General features: G+C 40.8%; 1 protein-coding gene across 10 annotated transcripts; it reads left to right on the forward strand.

Moving 5' to 3' along the window:
- The first annotated feature begins 1,932 nt into the window (after positions 1-1,932).
- Positions 1,933-9,247, forward strand: LOC125768916 (ras-related protein Rab-8A). Of its 10 annotated transcripts, none has more exons than XM_049437245.1 (6): positions 1,933-2,285; positions 3,116-3,779; positions 5,687-5,886; positions 6,107-6,199; positions 7,326-7,439; positions 7,499-9,247. In XM_049437245.1, the coding sequence occupies exons 2-6, from the start codon at positions 3,656-3,658 to the stop codon at positions 7,625-7,627; spliced, it is 660 nt and encodes a 219-aa protein (XP_049293202.1). In that variant the 5' UTR covers positions 1,933-2,285; positions 3,116-3,655; the 3' UTR covers positions 7,628-9,247. The 10 variants fall into 10 exon arrangements, with proteins under 10 accessions (XP_049293202.1, XP_049293196.1, XP_049293200.1 ...); XM_049437239.1 differs by having other exon boundaries at positions 1,933-2,281; positions 3,011-3,779; XM_049437243.1 differs by having other exon boundaries at positions 1,933-2,281; positions 3,101-3,779.
- The last annotated feature ends 8,498 nt before the right edge of the window (positions 9,248-17,745 follow it).

The raw sequence follows: 17,745 nt of genomic DNA on the forward strand, positions 1-17,745 counted from the left end.
TTCATCTGGCGCAATAGCATGGCCACTGTACCGAATATGGCTACGTAGAGCAGCGTTAAACTTGTTGCCATTAGTTGCGTTGCTAAGAAAATAACAATCTTTGGCAATACAGCCCAAGATTGTTCACGTAAGATGTAGGCTGTTACTATCAGTACGATGTATGGCAGAGTTACTGCGAGCATTCGACGGATGTTCGTTTGCAACGCGTATAGACGTGCGTCAATGTCCGGACGACCGAACTCTTCCAATACGCACACAAGACGCTCGAAGTAAAAATAATGAAAGTTGATCCGAAACTGATATACTAACAGAATGTATCCCATTGAACCGGTTTGTATTGCCGTTTGAACGTAGTACATCAACTTGATTGATAGAGGTATACTGTAGACGTAGATCTGTCCAGAATCCACATAGTACAGCACAAAAGGTGCAGCAAAGATGATGCTAAATAGTATTCCAGCACAAAATCGACGAAGCCTTCTAACTATCGTGTGATGGTGGTGCGTGAAGCATTGATACGGTTCCAAAGGATATGGTGCTGTACAACACCACTGCGAAAGAACGATCACGTCCCGAAAGGTGCGCACCAAGAGAGCTTTAAAGTATGCTCGATTTCCCGTCTGCATACGAGACATGCTGGAGGGTGACTGAACACGTGCTAATTTATCGCTGATGATGTTTACTGGTGGACTATAATGCACTACTGAAAAATGCATCCTTTGCATGACCGCTACTTGACATGATGTTCGTTTTGCGATGAAATGGCTCATTTGTTAAGTGGTATTTATGATAAGCCGCTAGATAGCTGTGTATGGATTTCTATTCTAACTACCTACTACCTATAATGTGATTCTTGTTACGTACTGCCCATTGAGACAATTAAGGTTGGATAATCCATAAATCACCTTTAATTAACTGGTTAAATTAAGTGTATTCTAAGGGTAAATTAGAAGTAGTTAATTTACCCATTCGGCAAGTTTGACATATTGACATGAGCATTGTATTGCATGCTTTTTCCCTTATGTTACTGTTTATTTATTGTTAAATTAAACCGCAAAAGGGAAACTGGTTCACCAACGCATACAGGGCGGAGAGGGGGGATTTTTGGGATTTACGGATCAAATCGCCATACAAACCATTAACTTCGCCATACAACAGTGATCCCAGATCAGACGGGTCACATCAACATGCATAGCATCGCGGATCATTTGATCCCTTATAATCGGATTGGATCAGATAAACTGATCCACCTTAAAATTCACATCACTATGCCCGTCTTCCTGGGCCTCGTGGCAATACGGTGTAGAATTCCAGGTTATTTCCGATGTGCTACGACCGTCCCCTTTTCAGAATCAATACGATGCGTGTAAAATAGCGAATAATTTGGATTTGTCTTGTGCAGTGCAATGTACAGGATGTTAAAGCGTATAGAAAAATATAGTATGCTATTAACAGGATTGTGCATACCACACAGAGATAGGAATTGGGCCCATCTCAAGTTCTCTGTAGGTCTTAATAATGGGTCATACGTTTCATTTCCCGGCTCAACCACGCATGCAGCGGATTCCAGCTGACCTGTAAAACAAAGAAGGAAATCAGTTAAATAATACGTAATGCAAAAATTGAGATTGACAAAATTGTGATCCTGCTGGAGTCTACGAAACACCCAAAAAGTACTTGAAACACATTGCGTGAAGGAGAAGAGGTCATTCGTCATTTGGTATGTACAACTGTAAGCTCGGCGTGTTTTTATCGGCCTTTACGATCCTCAGCATCCTATTCAATCATGGAGGTTGAGGAAAGGTTGAGGAGGTAGGTTGAAAAGAACTCCTTTTTTTAATTTTGCGTATCTGGTATACCGCGTAACTCGAGAAGATTTTTTTTTTAATGCAAACGCCTGATGATATGCAATAACTACACACCTTCGATCAAGTGCCGACAATTTCAAATACATAATTTAAACATCGAATTAAAGTTTTTTGCTTCCTGAAATAAAACAATTAATAAATGTAAAATCATTTTAAGTTATTTGATTTGTGTTTTTTCATCTTTAGAAATATATTTCTCCTCACTTGTAAATTTAAATTATTTAAAATTGTTTCCCCACCAGAGGACGCCACCGATCATCAATCACATGGCGCTGTACACGTGGGATGAAATCGTTGCACAAAGTACGCATGTGCCCGGTTTCTATTGATTTTTCCTGCCACTTTGTTTTGTGTTGAAACTGTACATTCAGTGAGACGCAAGTTGGAAGCAAAACATTTAGACGCGATTTTACGTAGGTTTGCGAAACAATTTAAAGTATTGTTGATCCTGGGTGTCGGCTTTGGTTTGAGTAAAGCTGTTTTGTTTAACCTTAGTGATGAGATTGCAGAAAGCAAAACAGTTTGTAGAAAAAAACGCAATAATTTAGCTTAGGGCACATTTAGTTTCCGAATCTATTTTGACGTCTGGTTATTTTTAAAACAAAGAGTTGCAAAAGTTTTTAGTGTTCAATAGTAAAACAGCTAAATAAGTAGGGAAAATTCGTTCCTTTTCAAATTACCGAACAAAGTATCTAGCATCATTGTGACATTGTTTATCGCAACATATCGTTGCGAGTCTGCATTGTGCATAGCTGCGCCGTAAGGACAAACGTCAACATGAGAGAGTTTAGTGTTTGCACAACGAAAGAACCCTCCCGGTCCTTTGCGAGCTTTTACCTACACTCATGCACGGCCGCGTACGCACACACTCTCCGGTGCGCGCAGTTATGATGTAAGGAAAAGTCAACAAGGAAAACTTTGCGTTCGGTCTCGGGAAAAACAGTCACTGGTGGGCTGCGTTCAGTTCTCGTGCAGTAGGTAACTTGAGTGGTAACGCTAGATGTCAATATTGTATGTTAGTCATTAGCCTACAAAGTGAATTAGTTGTGGAAAGCAAAGATTTATGCAGCTCTATAAGGGGGTTATCAAATGTGCGCTTATTTATATTACGGTGTGATTATTTTGTGTAACTTTTGTTCTAGCGAAGAAATCGGGCCAAACGTAGGCAACAATTTTCTATTACAATAACAGTTTATCTACAAATCAACAAAGTACAACAATGTTTACAAAAGTGTTTCTTTCTACAGTGGAATGAGGTTTGATTGTTTCCAGGGAGAACATCATTTTACAGTGCGAAAATTGTTGGGTGTGTGAGTTCCAGTTTTCAGTAAAAATTTGGTGAAATTATGTGCATCTAGATTAGCGCTTCTTTGTTATTATCAGTGATAAAAGTGAGACACAACATCATTAAATATCCATCATTCCATCAGTGACGACAACGACGGCGCAATAAAAGTGTGTTTTTCCACCGGAAGGCAATCTTAAACAGGACACAAAGACACCCATTTCCATCGGTTCTGAGCCAGCTGCTATTTTGTGGGTGCTATCGTGTTGAGACAAAGGAGAGAAAAATAAGGACGTACCTTCAACCACGTAGATACACTGCATGGTACGGTGTACAAGGATTCGCTAGACAAACGGCACACTCACTCATACTCATACACAGGCACACACATACACACTAAGTGCACCTTTTTGCGTCCGTTGACTCACGCGAAAGGAAACAGCAAAAGGGACATCCGTTTTCTTGGGTATCCGGAGTTTGCTAACAGCGCATCGACAAAAAAATGGCACTCGATTTTGCGGCCACATACAAGGTGCTGGTGCTGGGTGATTCCAACGTTGGCAAAACATGCATCGTGCATCGTTACTGTGACGAGCGGTACTACGATACGTACATTTCCACGATCGGTAAGTAACGTATAGCTTGGTTTCAAAATAGTATCCTTAAAGAGTTTTTCCATACAGAAGAGTAGAACACATCATTATCTGCATTGCTCGTTTATGCAATGTTGAGCGCCGGATTATACTGCAATTATAATCTATTAACATTAACGATACCTTTCATAAGTATCAAAAGAATTGATCGAACAACGAGAACACACCATTACGACTAATGTATGCTTTGTCGCTTTAACGCTTTCGTCGTTAATTCCTGACCTTTACTTTCTTTTCCCATCCCGAATGGTGGAAAGCAATCTAAATTCTCGCCCGCGATGATTCATAGGTTCGTAGGTTCGTGCAGATAATTACAGGCGACTGGGGAATTGCAGTTTGCATATGCAATGATGCATCGTCGCCAGCAAGAGATTTGCCCTTGCTGGCCGTATTATCATCATTATCATCGTCATCATCATCATCATCATCATCATTGATGCATGGAAAAGTGCATCCCTTGTAGAGTGAGGAAATGTGTCAGAATTGATTACCGGATGCATTTCTGCAGAGGGAAATGAAGCTGAGTGAAAAACTGCTACCACTTGCCGGTGTTTTGATGATGAACTGCTTTCATTGTTTGGTATACTACAAACTATGAATAAAAAGCAACTAAATGCTGTATTACATTTTTTTATTCTGAAACTATTCTAATGCCTGGAATTAGAATTATAAGTGTCCCGAAATACGTGATGATGCTTTTGACTCAATTTACCCTAAAATACTCAAGCTGCTCCATGCATTACATACCATCAGGCGTTCGAAACAGCTCTGTTTTATGACTCATTGGTCAGAATGTTCACTAGTTCAAACTAAACTAGTAAATACTCAAGAAAAATTCTTTACACGTTCCATGCACCCGAAGCAATCGTTACTGTTCCCGCTAGTGCAATGCAGGATGCTGAACGGAATGGCGCGTTCACCTTTTTTATGACCATTCCCGACTGTTGGAAGGAATAACATCCGGTGGTTGGTTTTCGGAAAAAGTTTGGCTAAAAACCCGCGTATCACGTATTTACTGTCCGGTTTCCTCCTATCCTTCTCCCCGGATTTCGACGAGACACTTTTTACGATCGACATTAACGGGGGTCCGGTGTCGTATTTTAGTGCATTTTACCGCTTTTCAGTTTGTTCTCGTCGCTTTCGAGACAAACAGGGTGAGGGTGATGGTTGGCGGTTGATGGATCGGATGGCCAGCTAAAACGGTCATTGCCAGTGTCCTTGTAGTGGAGCACGAACGCTAGAATGTGCAGATAGAGCAAGACATGAACTTTTTATATTCCTCACACAAAGCACGGATCCTTTGAAACAGAACCATTAGCGAAAAGTGGACCCTCCTGCGCCGTTTCTAGGATAGGGCGTACGAAAATGAATGATTTCAATGTGGAATAGTTTTGTTCGGTGGTAGAGAGAAGTTTTCTAGCTTGTTTGCAGTGACATATGGTTCAATAGAAATTGGCGATGACAGAAACAAAAACTGTTTGCTCACCGTCTGCTTGAGTTGATTGAATTCGCCAAAGGTAAAGAGCCGATGGTCGATGATAAAAACAAAAACCCAATCCTTTCCGGCAGGGAGGTCCCTGCAGGATCTAATAAAGCTTCATGTTTTATGGATAGTATTTGTCCCAATCCGAGCGCGTCCCAGGCAGAAAAAAACCAAAACGGATAATGGTTTTAAACAAAAAAAACAGTTCAGTTAGAAAATTGAACCTCCATGATGGGTGTCCTATTGTTTACCACGTTTCTTTTATGGCGCACGAACAAAAGCCTTACGACTGGGACCTTATTTGATCAGGTCCAGTCAAGTGTGCATGTCGTCTACGAGAAATTCCTCTAATATATTTTTTGTTGTTGTTGCATGTTTGTTTTATGATGACACACAGGCATTGATTTCAAGCAGAAACTCATCAACCTGGACGGTGTGCCGATCAAGCTACAAATCTGGGACACGGCCGGTCAGGAACGGTTCCGCACGCTGACGACTGCCTACTACCGTGGTGCAATGGGAATTTTGCTGATGTACGACGTGACGAGCCTGGAATCATTCAACAACTTATCCTACTGGTTGCGGAACATTCAGGAGGTAAATGCGCTAAAGTGAAACAGTCCAACATTTATGCACTTCATGTTATGAATTAAACACTGTATATTTAACGTACATTGTTTGTGCTAATTAATAAGCATAAGCGTATACATTCATTTGATATGCAACTGCACCTATATACCTTTCCATTACTCATCAATCTACGTTAATCATCAAATATGGCTATTATTAAGTTTTTTTTCTTTTCTCCACTCCACAGAACGCGGCTCCTGATGTGGTAAAAGTTTTGGCTGGCAATAAGTGTGAATGCAATGCAACACAGCGAGCAGTCGACAAGGAACGAGGTGAAAAGGTAATGAGCGTTGTTACTAGTCGATCCGACTATCGTTCCGACAAAGGGGAATTAATGAAAATTAATTTATTGCACCGTCGCTACGGTACTCGCTTCGCCTTTTTGGAACCGAGACTACAGCTTAACACTAGAATGGAGAACTTCCGAATCACTTGTCGCCAAGTGAGTTTGGGAAGTAGCAGGAAAAATGGGTTCCTTTCCTCCAAAGACTAAAGCACTAAGCGGGTGACTATTTTGTATGGTTCCAATTTTGTTGTTGTTATATCCTTCGACGACTCTATCCACCTTCGCCACTTAAATGAGTGGTGAAGAAAAGTAGTGCTGCTACCGTCCTAACTATGTCCTCCTTCCATTGAGCACCTGAACGGAAACGGGTCAATGGAAATGGAAAGGAATATTAACCGAGACAAATAGGCGACACACGGAATGTGATGTTTGGTGGCGCCGTTTTCCGATCGCAGCTGTGATTTGAGCTACGGTTTGAGTGAGGGGATTCATTAGTCAAACAGGACGCTTTGTTACTGGTTATATGGGGCCTGCATGAGACGCAAAGGAATACTGGTAAAATATTCCTTGTTTTTTTTTTGTTCTACCTGGGGATGCCAATGACCTGTGGATTCTGAAATATATCCGCTCAAAGCAATTGTTGGTCGGCACGGGACGAGAAATAGGTAACATAAAAATGTAAATATTTAGTAAACCCTTCCTAAAACATTCGATTTTATAGACCCTTTTACAACAGTTTTGTAGATTATATCTACGAGCAAAATGTAATTATGTTGGTGACAATATAATTTTAAATTACCCGGAGTCTTCTTCTTCACGTAGCGACTTCTTAACTAACGTTTTGGTTATAGTCGCGTAGTGTTTCTTTGCTACGTGTAGCTCGTCCAGATGAGATTCGATACACGATACTCATCAAAAGTTAAATATGGTGTTGGTGAGAACGATGATAATGAGCTAAAATTGGCCATTCAACTTTTTAATTCAAACCTACTTAACTTACTACTACTTACTACTTAAGTTGTTAGTGGTTGCTTAAACAACTTGCAACTAACGTAAAAGTCACGTATATTGCCTAAACTATCCTGTTTAAATGAAACTTCTTGACCTTTCTTTGGTACAGATTGCTGAAAACTTTGACATGCCGTTCTTCGAAGTGTCGTGCAAACAGAACATCAACATTGAGGAAGCATTCCTAACTCTGGCCCGGAAGATACGCGAACAGAGGGAACATCGGGTAAGAACAAGCCCCACGGAATTAGAAACCGTACTCTATACGCATTTCCTATATTTTAGGGTGAGAACTTTGACGACGGCGATCGCCAGAAGGGCCTGCAGGATATGATCAAGAACGGACCCGGATCTAACGGTCTTGGACCGTTTACGTTAGGTAGCGGCGGTGAAGGTGGCCGCTGTTCGTGCTAAAATGGTGCTATTATATCTAGCCAGAGAGAACATCAGCCTTCTTTTGGCAAGAAGACATGCATTAAAAAACTGTCAACATCGGCATTAAAGCATCGAAGAAGTGGTCGAAGAGCTTCGAACATTCTGGTCAAGACTTTTATGTATCACCTAGCGCCAGTTGCGAGTAAAAGGCGTGTGAAGAATGGAAGAGATTTTGCAAAATCTTCACGTCAATCTGTGGTTGCGCGTTTTACGCTAGCAGAGTTGCTCAGTGATTGCCATAACAAAACACTGTGATTGCACCAAATGTCTCCATAGCTGGTGATGCACAAATGACGTTTCAAGAAATGCGACAGCATTTCAAAGAATACAGGGGAAAAGGAAGCAGTAGAGCAGGGCGGAATTTTAATTTGTAATATGAACTACTTAAAATGCGAGAAATAATTTAGTACATCAATGCTGCTTATCGAAACAAAACACACGTTGCGGTGATGGACGAATGCGTCACCAGATTTGTGTTGTACACCATCAGCTCAGAGAAAAGTCAATCCTGTATAACGTTAGAAAGGAAACTACAATAGCCAAGCACTGGTGAAATGTTTAATTAATTTAGGTAGTTTTTAACCAGTTGCCACTACGTAACAAAAATCACGCATAAGCAACAAAGCGAACGGTAGCTTGGGTTCAATTAAATCGTACGAAACACGATGGCAAAAGGAGACGAACAAAGGAAGCAAACAACATGTAAAAAGTCTAAACAGTCTTTCAGCGGGCGTTTTAAATTATATTTTGCTTTAGATCAGTTTTCTTATGAGTATGATTTAAATTTGTGTTATCTACTGTAAGGTACTAAGTAGTGCTGTATTTGATAATAGTAACAGATCAAGATCTCAATCCACCAGGATCAGTGCTTTCATGGAAATACATTGGATGCAAAATGATCTCGTATTACTTGTGTATATTGCGTTAGTTAATGTTAGATTGTTTTAGGCTAATAATCTTAATTTTCTACACGCATACCGCTCAATGTCGATTGGATATGATCATAGAAAAATTGTGCAAAACAAAAAAAACACACATACACACATTTACGTACATACTTATATTGTAATAGCCAAATTTAAACCCACTCATTTTTTTGTGTACACTGTATTGATAAGAACACATTTAAAAAAGCCACCGTTTCGAGTTTAATGGTAAGATACTGGTGGTTAGGAGAGTTATTTGGGAGTAAACGAAATAAAAAAAGGAAACCTTAAACATACATAAACATAAACGAGATACACTACAAGCAAGTAAGATAAATATTGAAGCGAATTGTAAAACTGATATAAAAAAAGGAAAAGCTGAAGGAAGGATTGCGATTATAACCATGAGCAAAGTCAAGAATGACTAGAAGGTTTGGTTTTAATTTTAAATGTTGCTTCAGTCTACTCGATCGTAAGCGTCCAGGGGCATCACACGGAAACGACGATGTAAAGACATTGATGAATGAATTGATCACCCATGTTGTAACACAACATCGCTTACTAAAGAATGGAACAAAATTGGTAACGAAGGACAGAAGGGGGCATTGTTTGCGTTGTAAAATTGATGGTAGTTTTCTTTGAACTATTTCGAAATAAAATTATCACAAAAGAATTTACGTGAAAAATGATCTGTTTTTGCATGACGTTGATTAATACCTTACCTAGCGGTTTTAGATGATCGAAATCTTCGAGAAAAAGAAATCGGTAGTTGTGCGTTTCATTGGTAAATTTAAATATGTGTAATGTGTGGCATACTAGTTGCCAGGAATAGGTGGTGAAGATAATTCTTTTCTTCTTTCGTGGCCTGCTTACGGTCGAGCACGTTGCGAAGACATGGCCTGGTTGCCAATCCATTTCCAGGAAACTCGGTCCAGGGCTGCAGTCCTCCATCCACGACTGCATCCGATCACCTGATCTAGCCAACTCAGTCAGCACACTGTGCTCCTCTCTGCCTCGTTCCGAGCGGATCGCTGACGAGCACCTTCCTGGTGGGGCATGAGTCCGATATCTTCAACACGTGCCCCAGCCACCATATCTTTCCGGCTTTGACATCTGTCAGGATATCTGCACCACCAAACAGCCAGCTCGCGGTTCATTCTCCTTCTCCACACTCCCTGCTCGCTCACACCGCCAAAAATAGTCCTTAGCACACGACCTTAGAAAACAGCGAGTGCATCAGTGTCCTCCGATAGCATAGTCCAGGATTCGTTCCCGTAGAGGACGACCGGACGTATCATTGTGCGATATATCGTACATTTCATGTGTTGCTGGAGCCTTCTGGATCGCAGGAGTTTGTAGAGCCCGTAGTAGGCATGATTTCCCTGAACAATGCGCCTTCGGATTTCGCTGCTCATGTTGTTGTCGAAGTTACGATCGTACCAAGGTAGCAGAACTTCTCTACGGTTTATCACGGTCAGAGCCTCCGGCAATCAGGTACTTTGTCTTCATCACTTTGATCCTCAATCTAATCCTATCTACCTCGAGTTTTAGTCGGGTATACACGTCGCACACTGCCACAGACGTCCGTCTGATGATGTCGATGCCATCTGCGAAGCCGTGAAATTGAAGAGAACGGATGAAAATCGTACCCCGGATGTCCAAGCCAGCACTTCGCATGACACCTTCCAGAGCGGTGTTAAATAGCAGGATAGTCCATCTCCTTGCCTCAAACCCCGAACGATCGATTCCGACAGCATGTTCGATACTCTCACCTTGCACTGCCCCCGTCCATAGTGGCCTTCAACAGCCTACCAGCTTCCCCGGGAATTCTTACTGCTGCATGGTCTTCCATAGTTCGATTCGATCTATGGTGTTGTAGGTTGCCTTGAAGTCAATGAACAGGTAGTGCGTAGGGATCTGGTGCGTAGGGAGTAAAGATTTGTTCGGTGGTCGAATTGCCTCCAACAAATCCGGCTTGGTAGCTTCCGATGAAATCTGTGGCAAGGGGCGCGAGTCTACATAAGAGTATTCGGAACAAGATATTATACTTAGGCATCATTCAGGACTATGATGGCTCAGAAATTAGCACAGTCCAGTCTGTCGCCCTTTTTGTATACTCGGTCTATGACACCCAGTTTCATAGACTCGTTTCATTACTCGTCCGGTAATTCTTCATGGTCTTAAATCCTTACGATCAGTCGACCCCATCATGGTGGCTGTCGTAATAGTGTTCTCCACTGCTTCATGCGTCTAGTTCAGTATCTCCTGCATCTGCTCCATTCAGGTGTCTTTCGAAGCAGCACTTACACCTGTCGATCACTTCTCGCCTCGTTGCGGCATATAGCGATCATGGGAGGATAAACGCCTTCCAACATCATGTAGTACTTATGAGTTTCCCTCGGCTGGGATGCTGTTGCATCAGTTGCTCATCGGACTCTTCGAAGCTGCGTTTTTCGTCTGGAAGAATAGGGTCTGCTGCTTTCTCAGACGTCTATAGTTTTCCACATTCTGGCTGGTCATGAGGCGCTAGAGCATACAGGTACGCATTAGGTTCTTCTTGGATAGTGCTCGCCTACAGTCATCATCAAACCATTTGTAGGGTACGGCCTACTCCGGGACACAGGAATGGCAAGGACAGGTGATAATGCTAGCTGTTGGACAAGCCGAACTGACCGAACCTTGGGAAGGAGGGAAAAAGGAAACAAGATTGGTCGTTGGATAAGCCAAACTGACCGAACCTTGGGAAGAAAGGTGGGAACAAAATTGGTCGTTGGACAAGGCGAACTGACCGAACCTTGGAGAAAAAGGTGTGAGTAACAAAAATGCAACGGCAATGCTTAAATACACCGCAGAACGCTAATGAGTGTCTGAGGTTTACTACCCGTCAAGGACTCACAACAGATTCAAAAGCTAGGTGATTTATGGATTTGAAATAGAATTTCTGACTCCACTCGAATGCCGTTAAAATCCCAATCGTTTATTAAAATGCTGGGTCTCCCCACCAGCCATAGTGCTGCTCTTGTAGCGATGTTCAAACTATTTCACTTGGTGGTCTCTTTAAATTTTGTTTTTCCTGTCTTTTCTAAGGCTTCGTATCCTTTAGCCAGGCGCTTTTATTGCCTAACTCCTACCTCGTTTACTCCTAGCTCCTACCATATCCTGCGTTACTTTGCAGGCGTTATATCTTGACATTGAATACCATTCCTTCCTCTGGTTCCGTGTTACGGGTCCAATTATTAGATAGGCCGTGGCATGCTCCATCATACGCCAATCGTCATTGAGGGACATCACCTCAAAGGTGGTGTCTTCCGGCAGGGCGGTCGCAAAGTCCCTCGCTACATCAGCTTGTCTCAACCGAGCTTTGTTGAGCTTTGGAGTGCAGCTGATAGCGCAGCCTATTGAATACGCACAATTTCTGGCGTAACTGAATCATAACCTGGAAATGGCCTATATGTACGTCGTGTGGCACGTCACACGAAGCACACAAACTGGTAGTGAGTAGTGAGTAGTGCGTAGTGAGTAGTGAGACGGTATCCAAACAATTCTAGCAATCGTAGTGACGCTTACAACGGCCTCATTGTAGAAAACACCAGGCAAACAAAATTAGCACAAGGAAACCACAGACAATCCAGGTAATTGAAATCGATGAATACACCAAATGTAGTTTTAGGCAATGAATGCGTGCCACACAGACTGTCCTGATCACGATAAACAGCAAGTACAACGCACAAGCAGATGCTTTGACGGTTGACGTATTTTATACACATGCGAGCGCGGGGCCGGCTGCGGGTGTTTAGTTCCGCCTACCGTTGTATCCGTCACTGATTGTTACATATAAGCGGCTTCATTAGCATCTTTAGTCATTCAAGCTGTGTTGTCCAGACTGTTGGGTAGAATTTAAAACGCAATATGCAACGCAAATTCAGCTTATTAGTGGTTGTGCTTTCAGTTTTGGTGTTGTACGTCTGTGGTAAGTCATAAAAAAAACACATTCGTGGCGATTTTTCATCGGTTTAACGCATTACAATCCATGCAACATATAGCACAAGATCCTGAACCTAGCAGTGACACACCACGCTGCTATCGGGGTGAAGTTTATAAGCACTGTGGAAGCAGTTGTACCGAGCCGAAGTGTAATCCTGACAATACCATGATCTGTCCAAGATGTTTCCCGGGATGCTTCTGTATGGATGGTTTCGCACGTAACCATTATGGAGTGTGCGTCCCAAGATACATGTGCGAGTACGAAAATTTCTAAAGTTAAATAACGATGAAGTGTAAAGCAATGTGAATAAATGTTTAACTCTTCTAAAACTTGTTTAATAATTACATTTGCTTGATTGTTTTTTGCTTGCGCGATGCAAGCACTTTTTTTATTCATGTAGAACGGCCTTCCCGTATTGCTGCAAGCACCGCATTTTATACTCAACCAAACCAATATACTACGGTAATTAGCTCAATTTGCTATTTTAACAAACAATTTCTCTTCAGACTGTACTCCCTAAAGCAGGTATGTCAAATTGGCGACCCGCGGCCCGCATAGACGTTGGAAGCGGCCCGCGAGAAAAAATTGAGATTTTGTAATGAAAGCATTGATTACCGAAAAATCGAATGATATTTTACAATCAATCAGTAGTGCATGAGTGCATGATTGAGTGCATGAGTGCATTCAGTTTTTTAGAGAGATATCTGGAATTTATATCTGTGCATTATACGACCAAATGTGACGATATTTACTGTTCACTTTTGGAGACCATGATTAAGTATGATCTTCGGTTCGAGAAACTTGTTAGCATTAGAACAGATGCAGCAACAGCTATGACAGGAAAATCAAAAGGCTCTCTAGCTCGCATGATACAACAAGTCCAGGAACTGGATAAGAAGGTGCTCAAAACTTTATCTACAATTTTAATAGAAATAATCTCGTTCTTTAGGGGTGGCCCGGTGGTGTATGTGATAAACTGCGCCGGCCCACACGGCAGGGCTGGGTATCAAAGTAAAATAAGTCTTGATACGGCCAGGCCGTTCTAACCGAGCAAAAAAAATCTCGTTCTTGAACTTTAATGATGAAAATAATAATCACATTACGGCACTAGAAAATTAATTTTGTCTCCAGGATCTCGCATTTCTAACACATATTACAGGACATTGAAACGATCTGAATTTGAAACTTCAAGAGAAAAATCAGTTCAAAACAAATATGTACGACTCATCAAAAGCGCTTATAGCGAAGTTGAATTTATTTGAATCTGACATTCCACATGACGAAGTGAATTACTTTCCAACCTGTGCAAAAAAAGAATCAAAAACAAGTTTGAAGGTTTAAATTTTAGCAAATATGTTTCGAAAATTGCTGAACTCAGAAAGGAGTTTGGAAACCGATTTCGTGATTTTAAAGAGTTGGAAATCTGTTTTCTTTTATTGTTGGGCCATTTTCCGTCGAAGTTGAAAAGCTTTCACTTGATATGCAAATGGAAATAATAGATTTTCAGAATGACTCTGTATTTAACGAAAAATATCGAGAAATTGGGAGCACTGTCATATACCGCTATCTTAGTGAAAAATATTCTATAATATTCTAAAAACAGGACAGCTGAAAGTTTTAGCTACTTTGGAAGTACATACATATGTACCTTTGCGAAATGCTTTCTCACATGAAAGCAAATAAAACAGCTCATAGCACAAGATTGACAGATAGTAATTTCAACAATGTGTTAAAAATAGTATGTCCACAAACAATTAAATCAAATATCGATAAAATTGTGAAAAACAAACGATTCCAGATTTCAATCCAGAAATATAGGAAAGAAATTTATTAAATAAATAATACTTAATTGAAACATGACCAAACTGCATAAGTAAATGAGAAGTATCGAGTTAGCTTTTGCACATTTTTAAAACTAATTTTTTTGATCCATGTTGATTTTCGTTTCAAGTTAAACTATGCGGCCCGCAAATTATCCTTTGCAGCACAGCATTCTCGTGCTGGTTGAAACCAACTCCCCGTTAGTATATTGTTCAGCCATACATGACAATTCTGAACTAGGGTAAAACTATGAAACACGAATGTCGTGAACTATTTACGATACCAATTGCCACACACTACACATACATATTTCACGTAAGCAACGAAAGAAACATATAACGAGTTTTTTCACAAATAAAACATACCTTAAGGCAGGCATGAGCTACCTGCGGCCCGCAGGCCGCATGCGGCCCTCGAAGTGGTTTTATGCGGCCCGCGAATAGCCAATATCAAATTTTATATTAAATGTTAATATGAAATTCTCTCTCTCTCTTCTTGGCTTTAACGACCTTACAAGGTCACGCCGGCCATTTCTGGCTTACTAGACTTATTTTTACCACGTAGCCGGATAGTCAGTCCTTGCTACGGGGGGACGGTCCGGATGGGATTTGAACCCGGTCCGGCCGTGTGGACTGGCGCCGTTTATCACATGCACCACCGAGCCGCCCCTTATGGTTATAATGGAGGTTAATATGGTTAATATGGTTAATACTTATGGAGGTTAATATGAAATAAAAATGCAAATTACCCGGTTAATACAACACTCAAAACTAAAAAACGAGTTTTAATCCTAATTCACTTTTCAAAAATACAGCAATGCATCTAGTCCGAAAAAGTCCGGATAAAAGCAGCTTTACTACATTCATTATTATATCAATGCATCCTGCAATGTGGCCCGCCAACCAGTTTTTGATTTTGAATGTGGCCCGAAGCTCTAAAAGGTTGCTCATCCCTGCCCTAAGGGGTAAAATCATCATTTTCGGATACTGTGTTAAAATTTCGATCATGTAAGACCGCTAGGTAAGGTATTGAACAACGCCATGCAAAAACAGATCAATTTTCGACGTAAATTCTTTTGTGATAATTTTACTTCGAAATAGTTCAAAGAAAACTACCATCAATTTTACAACACGAACAATGCCCCCTTCTATCCTTCGGTACCAATTTTGCTCCATTGTTTAGTAAGCGATGTTGTGTTACAACATGGCTGATCAATTCATTCATCAATGTCTTTACATCGTCGTTTCCGTGTGATGCCCCTGGACGCTTACGATCGAGTAGACTGAAGCAACATTTAAAATTAAAACCAAACCTTCTAGTCATTCTTGACTTTGCTCATCGTTATAATCGCAATTCTTCCTTCAGGTTTTCCTTTTTTTTAGAACAGTTTTACAATTCGCTTCAATATTTATCTTACTTGCTTGTAGTGTATTGAATCTCGTTTATGTTTATGTATGTTTAAGGTTTCCTTTTTTTATTTCGTTTACTCCCAAATAACTCTCCTAACCACCAGTCTTTGTTAAAACAGCAAATTAAGCTAATTACCGTAGTATTTCGGGTGTAAGGTAATGCAAATAGGAATGGGTGTAATATTTCACACACATCGTTTTTGTTCAGTATAAAGTGCGGTGTTGGCGAAAAACAATAAAGTAAATGCAGACAGTTAAGCATTGTGGTAAAATCGTTTATTCGCGTTTTGTTACACTTCATCGTTGTTTAACCTTCGTAATTTTCGTACGCACACATGTACCTTGGTACGCACATCCCGTTACGGTTGCGTGCATAACCATCCCTACAGAAACATCCCTGGCCACATACTGTTGTACAGTGCATGCCATTGGGCCTACACTTCGGCTCGGTACAACTGCTACCACATTCGGTGTAAGCCTCACCCCGTTTGCAGCGCGGCCTTTGACTGATTGATTCAGGATCTTGTGCTATATTTTTCATGGATTATAACCGATTAGACCGATGAGAAATCGAAACGAACGTTTTTTATCGCTTACCACACACACACAACACCAGCACTGAAAGCACAACCACTTGTAAGCTGCCTTTGCATAGCATAATGCGTTCTGAATTCTACCCAACAGCCCGAACAACACAGCACGAATGATTGAAGATGCTTTGAGGCCGCATATATGTAACAATTGATCGTATATTCTAGGTAGTACGAGAAGGTTTCGTTTAGTGTGAAGGTAAGTGTTAAAATTTTCCAAATCGGTAACACACTTGTACGAAGTTTTGCTGGCGCTCGATGATAGCTGTATTCTACGGTATTTCTAAGCTTAATACTGCTACGCAGCTCTGTACAAGATTGCTCAGCTGTTTATCAGTTTGCCAAGTGAAACTGAGTACGTAATATGTGTTTTCTTATTTATCGCAGTTTTTGGATATTAGAAAACGTGTTATATTGTATTTTCGAACGATACACATGTTTTTTTAACAAGGAGAGACAAATCTTCTTAGACACCACCAACGGTGCCATGGTGGCTGCCACCACCCACTCGTGTGCTGGCACTTGTGAAGGTAACTCCTGAAACACCCATGGTCGGTAAGGAATTGAGTCACAAAAAAATTCACTTCTCCATGCTTCCTATCAACCCATGCCGCTATGTTCGGGATTAGAGTATGTGGTTCGTTTGCGATGTACAGTGTGACGAACATTGAACTAGTTAAGATTAGTCCTTTAAACCTAGCACAACAACCTATTGTCTCCGATAGAGGGAGCTATTATCCTTCTTTTATTACTTTGGTTGTCCTTGCTAAGTCGCCACAAGATGGCGCTACGCGATCACAGATTCCCTGCCTTAATTTCCAACACTAATACAGTCTATTCCCGAGTTACGCTAATAATGCGTTCCTGAGGCAATAGTGTAAGTCGAATATTGGTTGACACATCGTTTTTACCCCGAGTTTAGCTCTTCGCCTAAGCGTATGTGTTAAAGTTCAACGATTATATTTTATATTTGCTATGGATTTACAAGTGTAACAAAAGCACGTGTGTCCTGTTCAGGTTGTAACAGCGAAAGAGAGCGAGCCGTTACATCGCAGTTATGTCGTTAGGACATTTCTTCTTACTGTGTTTATAACCCTCGCCTCAGTACTATAGCGTTGTGTTTATTCAACAGTATGTTATTCGTATATGCGTATGTATGTTCAAAACAAATATTTTTTTGTCAACACAAAACATTTGTAAACATTAACAATCTATTTGATTCTTGTATAGTTCAAAACGATATTTTACAATATCAATAACAAAACAACAATTCAATATTTCTATTACTTTAACGATGCTATCATAAAAATATGAATGAGTGGAGAATTCAACAGGCTTGTAAACCCAGCTATCTGTCAAATTTTAG

The sequence above is a fragment of the Anopheles funestus genome, chromosome 3RL (genome assembly GCF_943734845.2).
Source record: "Anopheles funestus chromosome 3RL, idAnoFuneDA-416_04, whole genome shotgun sequence".
Lineage (NCBI taxonomy): Eukaryota > Metazoa > Arthropoda > Insecta > Diptera > Culicidae > Anopheles > Anopheles funestus.